At 37.5% G+C, this 11277-nt stretch overlaps 1 protein-coding gene across 1 annotated transcript in view; it reads right to left on the reverse strand.

Annotated features, from left to right (window-relative positions):
- PI15 (peptidase inhibitor 15) overlaps positions 1–10583 on the reverse strand; it is a 29532-nt gene extending 18949 nt beyond the window's left edge. Inside the window, exons 1-2 of the mRNA XM_011981977.1 lie at positions 10451–10583; positions 9596–9908 (exon numbers count right to left, since the gene is read on the reverse strand). Of these exons, the coding sequence (XP_011837367.1) occupies positions 9596–9868 (273 nt within the window). The 5' untranslated portion in view covers positions 9869–9908; positions 10451–10583. The remainder of the gene's footprint in view (positions 1–9595; positions 9909–10450) is intronic.
- Positions 10584–11277: the final 694 nt, after the last annotated feature.

Below are 11277 nucleotides of genomic sequence, written 5' to 3' on the forward strand. Positions count from 1 at the left end.
GTCTGAAATTCAACTGAGAGGTTCTAAATACAATTTGAAATATCATCAGCATCTAAGTGGTATTTCAATCAGTAAGACTGGATGAGTTTACAGCAGCAGTGAATATAAATGAAACAAAGGTGAAAAACAATAAATGCCTTTCCATTATAACAACATCATCTGCATTTGAAACACACATTTATTTGACCTACAAGCAACTTAGTTCATGAGAATGTGAATCCTCAGGAGAATGTGCCCACTGACTCTGCCAAGTTAGCTCTAGGATACCTCCACAAAAGTAGAGCAATTGGAGAGTAATTTGTCACATAAATTCTAGACATCTCACTATCAGAAGAATACACACATGTTGTAACCCAACCAGAAAGTGCAACCCGTGATGGGAATTCCTTGCTCAGGGCTGCACGGCTTCCAGGTCCCAAGATGATCTCACTGTCACTATTCATTCGTGCATATGTAGAGTAAGAGGCAGGTGGGGAGTGCCTTGACTTTCCATTTCCTTGATTATAAACTTCTTACCTTTTCCAGGATCTTCAGAAATCCACTGTCTCTGTGTAGCCTCCCCTGACAGCTTATATTGGCAACATCTGAATGGAAAGGATTGTGTGTGTAGGTGTTTAATACAAAGGGTCTTGAGGCTAAGAAGGGGTTTGGTGACAGGATCCACTGAGTCAAGGATCTATGACATAGAGGTTCTCTTCCCTCTTAATATCCATTCTGTGACTGTATGCTCTGGCCTGTGAGTTTTTCTGGCCTGTGAGATTTCCAAGGGTATATATAGTACAAAGAGAAATATTTGATTCCACAAGAAGAAATTCTTCCTAATATTCAGCAATGCCCTCAGATGAAATGCCTGTAGGGAAATTCTCTATCCAAAGGCCTCAGAAACAGGAGAGATGAACATGGGAAGAGGAACAGGTACTTTATATTGCTATTTAAAGCAGTGCTCCCCAATGTTTTTGGCACAAGGGACCAGTTTTGTGGAAGAAAATTCTTCCAGGGAGGAATGCGGGGAAGGATGATTTTGGGAAGAAACTGCTCCATCTCAGCAGGCTTTAGAGCATTAGATTCTGATAAGGAGTGCACAACCCGGATCCTTCTCATGCACAGTTCACAATAGGGTTGGCACTCCTGTGAAAATCTAATCCTGCTACTGATCTGACAGGAGGTGGAGCTCAGGCAGCAATGCTCGCTCATCTGCTGCTGTGCAGCCCAGTTCTTAACAGGCCACAGATGGGCACTGGTCTGTAGCCTGGGAATTGGGGAGACCCCTGATTTAAAGCATGCGCTTGTCAGATAGAATTGTGTTCTTAACATTTTTATTTACTTGCTCTATGACCTTGGGAAGTTACTTATGCTCTCCAAACTTAAGATTCTCTATCTCCAAAGGAGGAAAATTTTCTCATCTCGCAAGACTTGAGACGGTTAGGTGAGATAGTGACTGAAGCGTATTTAGCACAGCTCTAGCAGGGCAAAGGTGTATTTAATGGTAGCTATTATTATTGTTGGAGATTTGGGAATGGTGGTAGAGTCGGTCACTTAAAATGAAAAGCAGTGAGGTGCACTTTTGATCACATTATCTGACAGTCTGAGAGATATCAAGAATTAATCTCAACTGAGCAGGCAATCAGCTAAAGTGAAAATGGATAAACCCTGAAGCAACTAAATAACCAGAAATAAAATTGTAAGGAGATTCTAAGGAGCTTGCTTACAGGTAAAAGAAGCTGAAAATTAGAGAACATTTTAGACGTTTTAAAACACATTAATTCACCTCCTTAGATCCTTCTTTAATATATGTTTTATCTTTAAATTTTAAAACCACTTGTTGATAGAGTCTAACAATCATCCCACTCTCCAGGGAAATATAATACCCACCAGCTATCATTTAATATTAAAATTATAAGACAGGAAGAGATTTATACATGTGTTTAATTGTTTTCATCAACTCAATATTATATTTTAATAACTAATTTCTAGATTGTTGAACTCTCCTGTGATACTCTTGTAAACCTCATATCTTGCCATTGTCCACTTGCTCAGAAGGATTCAAATGCCTTTCCGCCTACCTACGGCCTGCTGAAAACATGATCTCTCTGGAATGCAGAGAGACAGATTTGATAGAATGTTCATATTTAACCAAATGATGAAAAGTGAATTCGATGCACTTTTTACTAGAAAACAATATTGTGTCCTTAAGTAACATTTTTGGACTACTTCAGTTTGGAGTATGAGGTGTGAAATTTTAAGAGATTTTATGAAAAGTTTAGTCTAAAAACACAACTTGTTGGACATTCTTCCATATGTGTGTCAAGAAAAATGACTGGCACCTGATTTCAGATGCTATGTATAACATAGACTGGAAGAATTCAAATCCCATCCCTCCAAGCCTCAGTCTAGATTGCATTTTATGCCAAACATCTTTCTTGACCATTTTAAACTGTTAGTTTATATCTTCTGTGCCCACTTCATAGTATTTTTCAGAAATTCTTATAGATAAGCAAATACCTCAAGTTCATAGCTATTTAAGGGTAAATGGTTTTCATAAATGCTGAATTCATGACACCATTTAAAAAACAGAGGGGGGTATTTTCTTGCATATTTGTTGAGTAGATTCCCAGGTATAAAATAATGCATCTATGCTGTCTCCAGGACACTACCCAACTTCTAGTATGCAAAGTGATTCATTTTGACCACCAAAGGATATATCCATCCAAAATTCTTTAGTAGAAGAATACTCCTTCCTCCACACTAGCTACTTTTTTCAACCTCCAAAGGTACGTGTATCCTGCGTGATAAACCTGCAGCCACTAATGACTTCCAGAATTCTGCTCTTTATTTCATGTTGTCTAACTCAGAGGAACTTAATTGTCTTTGTCAAAAATGGAGGCGTCTTCCTTGGCTGCCTCATCATATAAATCCTCATTCTATTTCATCATGCAAACCACTTACTCCTATGGACTTGTACCTTACATATTTCACAGCTCTAATTTATGTTATTTTTTAAATATCCTTATTGCCTTAAACATAGCTGAGGCTACCTAGACTATCCTAACAGCTTCTTGCCTGCATCTTTTCTTCACTTCTTTGATTATATAACTTCCCTGCTTAAAAACTTCAATGATTACCCTAGATCTTAAAATGAAATTCAAACAAATTTCTGCGTGCCTTCCTCAACCTCATCAAACATCAGTCTCTCTACACTAATCCAAGCCTCACTGAATTTTTATCCATGTCTCCAGTGTACTACATACCCTCTTAGAACATCCTCCTATACCCACTACAGATCCCTCTTTCCTTAACTCACGCCTGTATAACTTTATTTATTTTGTATATTTCCTATTTAAAATCATTCCTTCTGGAAGCCTTCCCTACCTTCTTACTCCCACTCCACATCTGAACTAGGTCTTCCCATGGGATTCCAAAGCACCCTGTATCTATCCTAGTTCAGCATTTAGCATGCTGCCTTGCACCTGACTTGTCTGTTCACAGCACTTCCTCCCAAACAGAGTCCCTTTGCTCCCCACTGACTCCCTCAGCACACAGTGCCAGACACATGAGTAAAAATTATGGAGTGATTGAATGTTGTACAACTCTTGCCCTTCCAGAGCACCACAGTTACACTCTAACAAGAAAAAGTTAAAGGACCTCATTTAATTGTTCCACAAATAGCTACTGAGTAGTTACTGTATATTCTTTGTGGAGCCAACATGATGCTAGGCTCTATAAACATTCAGGAGAAACACAGTACAATTATTTTTCTACGCTGTTGCATTTGGTCAAATATCATTTTCCACCAAAAAACTGTGTCCAATATTGGGAAGGACAGTCACCACCCAGGTGATTCACAACTTTTCTGCCTGCCTCCTGATGCTGAGGTTTCAAATCACATCCTGTTGCTGCTTTTATATTTGCATGTTTTAGAGCCTATATTGAAAATGGTGACAAACAAAATGTTCTTACCTTCAGCGGCTGGCTCCCTATGGAGACAGCGGAACAAAAGGAAAGAACCTTTAAGGTTACTACCTTCTTCAGGCGTATCCAAGTGATACTAAGCAATGTGCACCTTGGAAGAAAATTCCTTCAAAACGTGCCCAGTCTCTTTCTGAAGCCAAGACATTGAAAAGGTTTTGCATCCAGGAGAGCAGGAATGCAGAGTTCTGAATGTGCTGGAGAAATGCCTCCTGCCAGCAATTGTTCTCAGTACATTGCCTGCTGGCAGAGGCTCTCAGGAGGCCTTCTAGTGGTCATGAAAGCATGCATTGGAGAGGTTTACATTATATGCATTAAAATTCTCATGTTTATAGCAAGAAAATTGAGTTATCCTTCCCAAAAGACAGGAAATGTGCCATGTGGGATGGTATATGGCTTTGTTAAAAAATAGATATATACGTGTATATATAAAGATAGATACTACAAGTGTTCAATCAACTACTGAAGAAAGAAAAACAAAAAGTAGTTTACCTTATCCACATTCTCTTCCACATGAAGCCAAAATAAACAAAATCAGCATTTTTCTTTATTCCCAAGTCATAAATTATCATCCTAGGCAAATAGTTCACGGACTCTTTTCAAGCATGGACTAATATGTTCTCCATTCATTCATTTAAGTCATGCTTTCTGTAACTTTACTACCTGCTCTGATTTGGTATCCAGTATTTTTCTTTTTTCCAAAACACTGTAGGAAACCTTATATCTATAGCTCTGCAAATAATATTTGCGGGCACCAAATAAATAAAACAGATACTGTATTATCAATATAGTTATTTTGGCTTCTTAAAATTACATTACACATTTTTTTTTTCAGTTTTAAAGTGATCAGTTCATTTCCATCATTATATTCACATTGCCCCTCATCTGCCTTTCCACCACTCCATACCATCTGTGAAGGCTGCCATCTCACCCATGACACTTTAGGGAGTTGTCCTGCCTGCCGCTTTATGTTGGTGCAGCTGTGTAGTTCTTCCTTACCTTTGGCTGAAGGATTGGCATTGCTTACTCAGAAGTCATCACCTCTCTGGTCACTTTCACTGCCAATATCAGCTCCATCAACTGCCAGGATCATCTTTCTAAAATGCATCCCTAATCCTTCTCTAAAACCTTCACAGTCTTCCTAATTGCCTTTGGAGTAAGGAATCCTCAACCTTTTCTCAAACTCCTCAAAAATACAGCTCAAGTGTCATGGTTTTTCTCTGCTGGAGATTTTGTTCATGCATTGCTTTGCCTGCTGTAACAGCCAACCCTGACCCTTCCTGGGCATCTATTTCACATGCCCCTCCTCCAAGGAGCCTTTCATGATCTGCCAACTAGAGATTATCGCTCCCTTCTTCAACTCCTCCATGGTATTTGTCTGTACCTCTTTTATTACATCAGTCTTATACAGCAGCATATTATACTGAATTATATCCTTAGTGGATTTTTTTTTCCATTTGTTTTGTTTTTATCGCATTGTTTAGACTCTAAAGACAAAAATTTTGGTTTTCTTTGGATCTCTTTCTCTCATGGAGGGACCTCAAAGTTTTTCAAATTAATTTATTCAATTGACTTGAATTCAGAGAACATCCTACAAATTTTACTCTATGTGTGGGTCTTGCAATTTTATTCTTTTGGAGATAATTCTTATTCTAAGAAACTAGTGTGGTTTGTGGTTTAGAGTCATGGTTTAAGCTACCCTCAGGAAGAATAAAAAACAGCTGGTGTCCAAGGAGCTCTGGAAATTAGTCAATAAACTAATTGTAAAACAGAAGCCAAGAGTAAAAAAGTTTTACTTGCAAATTTTAAGTTCTATGTATATGTTTTGTTTTTAGAATTTAAGAAAAAGTTTTTAATTCAGGTGTGGAATCAAATATTATTATAAATGATGAGAAAAACTCTATTAAAGCATTTATAATATCAAAATTGATGCTAATTATAAACATATAACAATTCACAAGGATTTCAACTAACTTCGACAGATAATGGTTGATCACTTTCTATACACAATAAATTGCCCAAGAAAACACAGATACAAAAATGAATAAATATAGGCACAGCACCCAGAAAGCTCAAAATTAAAGTTTGCAAGAAATGCACAAAGTAACGGTAAGTCACTTCATGAGAGCAAAACATGATGAAAGTAAACATGAAGGGCTACCCCAGCTCAAAACTAGGAGAAATCATCTGTGGTCATGGATATTAGAAGCATTCTGACATCAAAAGCTTGAAGTGTAGTATTATAAATAAAGGAATAAACTAAGGAAGAGACTTTAGAGGAAGAGAAAATGGAGTGGCAAAAGGCTCAAAGAGTTGTAGGTGAAAGGAATTACAAACCAGGCTGGTGCAATTCAAAGCCCTGAGCCAAAGACCATCTTTTATTAAGTTCTCTTGGGTGATATCACTCACTGAGGAGAATTTGCCAACACATGGCTGGTGATCAGAGCACATATATTTGTGAGATATCAAGTGAGGGGTGTCCTAAGTTTCTGAGGTATATAGAACAGGTTAGGAACTCTACTATCTTTCACGTGCTCACAATCCAAATCAATGTTGAACAAGTATAACTAAAGGAAATAGTGTCAAACTAAGATCTGCATTTTCTATCTAGCCTAGGGAATTCAAGTCACTTACAGTCCCTGCTTCAATCTCCAAGCTACCTACTATACTGTACTTCCCTCCAAGTTCCTCTGGGTCTTCATGGGGGATTTAGATGAACTCTTTCCAGTGATCAATTTACTCAAAGAGTCCTTCTAACTTATGATTTCACTCAATTGAGCACATTTTTCTAACTGAACTGATGGATGTTCTCCCACCTCCAGGCCTTTGTCCAAGACTCCTCAGTCTGTCTCTCTTCCCTCATCTTTGAGAGTGGCTCACTCCCTCGCCTGCCTCCAGGCCCTTTCAGTGAGCTCCTCCTTGACCACTTATTAAAAATCAAACCCTCACCACAAACCACTTTATTTTTCTTCATAACCTCATCATCTTACATCCTATGTAACTTATTTATTTACCTGGCTTATTGTCTGATTCCCCATTCCCCCCGGGAGCCAAACATGTCTATTTTACTCATGAATGTATCCCCAATTATGTAGCCTAACATATAGTCAATGCTCAACAAATATTAAATATTTAATAAATATTAAATTAACAAATACAGGTGTGAATGAAGTGTATGCACAGTATTTACATAAGTATTTGAAACAAACCCTATTTTAATTTCTAGCACTTACTGTTCTCATCACTCTTACCGAATTAAGGAGGATTTACAAAGCATCTACTATGTAACCAGCACTGGAACTAGTTCTTACAAAATAAATAATAAGAAGAATGGAATAATAAATAGAGTATGAATATTATAGGACTTCAGCTGGCATTTTAAAGAAGGAAAGAAAGATACCTTGACATCTTCAGGGGTGCCACCATGGGGCATTTCCTCAATGCAGCAAATGAGAAGATGCTCCCCAATAGAAGCATGGGCTTTGAAAGTACACAGACCTAAATTCTAATTCCGGCAATGCCATTCATTATCCTTACCACCTTGGCCTAGTCGTTAGCATCTCTGGGTCTTAGTGATTTCATTTGTAAAATGAAGATCACAATGTTAACCTCACACGGAGAATGTGAGCTATCAGATGAGATCATCTATGGAAACAATTAGTCAAGTCATTGGCATACGGAAGCAATTAAATAAATGCATGTGGAATGAATTAATTCTTGATAAGTGAGGGAAAATTGAGCTAGAAAAAAATGTGATTTTTTTCAACCTACTTATACTGTGTTTACCTAACTATGCCTTTCCTCATGGTGAACCCTCTGACCTCAATATGATAAAAATAGTGAATTGCATTCTTTGGTTATTACATGTACTGTCATTTTCATTTTACAGATAAATAAATTGGGTCTTAGACACATTAAATAACTTGTGCAAGGCCACAAAGTAAGCAGCAGAGTTAGGATTTGAACCCAGATGAACTTGCCTTCAAAGCTGGCTGGGCAGTCTTGGTTCTCACTTTAGAGTCATGTGATTGCTACAAATTCTCTAAACTCATAGTTGGGATATTACACCTTTCTGAGCTTGCATGGTATCTTAGGCATATTTATTTCGTCATTTTAGTGACTTTAAAAATGTATTTGTTCCTCTGCTTTTTACATATTTACATCACCTTCTAAAAACATCTCTTCTGTATGGGTAACTTTTTGTCTTTAGATCTTGAATGAGTTTTCACTGGGCACCTTTTACAAGAAGTTCAAAGAAACCATCAAAACTAATGTTTGTTGAACATCGAGTTAGTGACAGGCTCTGGTCTGATTACTCCCCAACTCATACACTTATCACAAGAACACTATGTGGGAGATACCACCTTTATCTTCATATTAGAGATGATGAAAATGAAACAGTGTGGTAATGAGTTCATTCAGCATATACTTCAGGACTAGGATTCAAACCCAAGCATTTAGATTACATAGCCCATATTCTTAATCATGAGACTATACTCCTCCTCACACACCAGGACTGATTACATCTTCTCTTTCTTTATTAATTCTAGGAAAATGCATTTTCATGGAGTCTAAATTGTACTTCTATGAACTATGACTCTCTTACATCATTTAGCAAGTCGTTAGTTTTCCTGTGACATTGGCATCTGCAACTAGCCAAACTTTTTAATATAAAACGTATTTATATAAAACAAGTAAATCTAGAATATGATAAAAATCCCAAATTTTAATTCAGCACATATAAAACCGTTAGTGGTACTCCCTCCCCTCATCCCAATTTGGAAATACCATATTCATGGTCTTCATTGCCTTAAACAGGCTCCAAGTTGTACTCTTGTAAGACGCTGGACTTTAAATCATAACCTTGCATAAATTCAAAACCAAATACAAACTTTAACAAGACTTTTTCCTTTCAATACTAACTTTTTTTTTTTCCTTTTTAAGTAAAATGATTTAAACATTGTCTCTTTTTAAGAGAGAGCAAAGAATATGTTCACGGCAAGTTGGAACAGTGTGGAAGTGAACTGGCTTCACTGTTATCTGGACGGCAAAGCATTAAATCACAAGGAGAGAAAAGTCAGCATGTTCTCTTAGAATACAAATAGATTAGCGTCAGTAAGAGCTTTGTCCAAGAAAGGGAAAAGACACCTACCCAGAGAATACATCATGAATATGAAACCTATAATTTAAAGAAGTATTTTCAAGAAATGTTATAGCTGATAATATGATTGTGAGATAAAGAAAGCACAGAAAAAGTTCATGTGACTTTTCTTTTAAGTGGACCTTCCAAATTTGATCAGTCAACATACTCTACTTTTTAATCTATGATTCTTACATAAGATACAATTCACCAGTAGCTATGGAACTCACAGAAGTCTATGTAGACTCTCTCTCTCTCTCTCTCTGTCTCTGTCTCTGTCTCTGTCTCTCTGGACCTCTCTGTCTCTCTGATTCTATGATGCAACAATACTCAACATTATTAGGCACATAAGAACCTTAGGTTAAAATATGTAAAAAGTCCATATACCCGGACATAGAAACACTCATGGTCGTTTGAGATTCTGCTAATGTACAATATAAAACTTTCTCCCTCAGAACTTAAAAGAGAAAAAAAAAGAATTCTTCTTACCATATATTCCATATTTGCTGCCGGTGGGAACACTTTGCCCCGAACTTGATTATGATAATCAAGAATGGCGATCATGTCATTCTGCGAAATGTAGCGCTTCCGCCTGGCTTTGGGAATATCCGCCGAATCTAGTTGTGCTTTCAGAGCTGCTTCAATATCAGTGAAATTATTGGTTGGCGGGGATGAGTCAGTGGAATTGAGTAGGACGACGGTACTTGCTTCACAGAGAAGGGAGAACAGGAGTGCACTGCTGACGGTAGAGATTGCTATCATTTTGAGGGGTGGAGAAGAAGAGGCCACGGAGTTTACTTTGCTTTAAAGCAGAAAGGTAGAGTTAGGGTCTATGAAAAAAAAATAGGGCCAGAGGGTATGAATTTACAAAGTCATCATTTGGGAGCATTGCTTGATTTGACTTTCTCCAAAAATCCAAACAAATGTTGAACTCAAGCTTAGGAGATAACCTACAGTAGAATCTCTATTCATTTTGTGTAGTGTCATGAGGCAGACCCCTAAGAGGAACTTTGCACAGCAGAGAAAAATAAACATCATGACCATTAACCCTAAAATGAATGTGAACCATTTGTCTCAAATGTCTGAACCACAAAATGCATTACTGCATATTTATTTTCAGTGGGAAATTTTCAGAAATTGAAATTCACCTTGAGAGTGAAGAATAAATGAATCACAGGTAACAACAGAGAATGTGCTGAAAATGTCTGCCAGACATACAGACACATCAAGTGATAGAACACATACAAAAAAGTCATAGTACTCCAATCTCATTTCTTTAAAAATAATGTGAGCTACTTTAAAATCAATGCATGCAGTATAAACTTGTTGAGCTAAATAGCTTACCTCTGCACAATGCCAAAATGAATATATGGTTCTTCCAAAAATTTAAGGTTCTTTGCTATGTTGTAGCATGAACTCCTGTAAGAGGAGTGTGTCTTATTACAAACTCTCTGAGAGCAAAGCTCTGCAAGGTTTGAATGCTGCTGGCTACAGGAGCAGCTAACAGCTTTTATATGTCACAGTTTGCAACGTCCAGAAAGGGCAGTCTTTCTAAGGGTCTCTCTTAGCCAAAATCAAAGGGGAGGGGTTTGGGGTAGAAAAAAAACAGTGATTGGGTGGCAACCTTTTTATGTGGGTGGTGAGGAAATTGAGTCACACCCACAGCTTACAAAGTACAAGCCATAAAAGACAAATCCCTTTTTCTCTGGGCTTCCACCTTTTCTGTGAGTAATTTCTCTCATTTTGTGCTTTCTAGTTCCTGGTTCCCATACAAAAAAGAAGAAACAAAGGAAAAAAAAAAGGCTGTGGGTTCATGAAAACACAGACGGTTGAGTAACAAGCAGTACATTTTTTTAAGACAGTAAATGACATGGGAGCTAAAAAGAACAAGCTGATATTAAATCAAGAGATCAGCTAACATAGTTAATCTGGGTGGCCACAAATATGATTTGAGAGGGATGCCAGGCAAATCAGTAGTAACCAAACTATAGCATATGATATTAGGATAATAGATGCTCAAGTGGCTGTGTTCTCTGCTTCCATGCGGCTGCATTCCTGTACTCTATAGATTTCTTCTTCTCTCTCTCATTTTACCTTCTCTCTCTTCTTTTCTTTCTCTACAGAATGAAGTCAGAAATTACTTGCCTTGTATAAAATGTATAATTTTTTAC

This window comes from Mandrillus leucophaeus, unplaced genomic scaffold (genome assembly GCF_000951045.1).
Source record: "Mandrillus leucophaeus isolate KB7577 unplaced genomic scaffold, Mleu.le_1.0 Scaffold233, whole genome shotgun sequence".
In the NCBI taxonomy this organism is placed as follows: Eukaryota; Metazoa; Chordata; class Mammalia; order Primates; family Cercopithecidae; genus Mandrillus; species Mandrillus leucophaeus.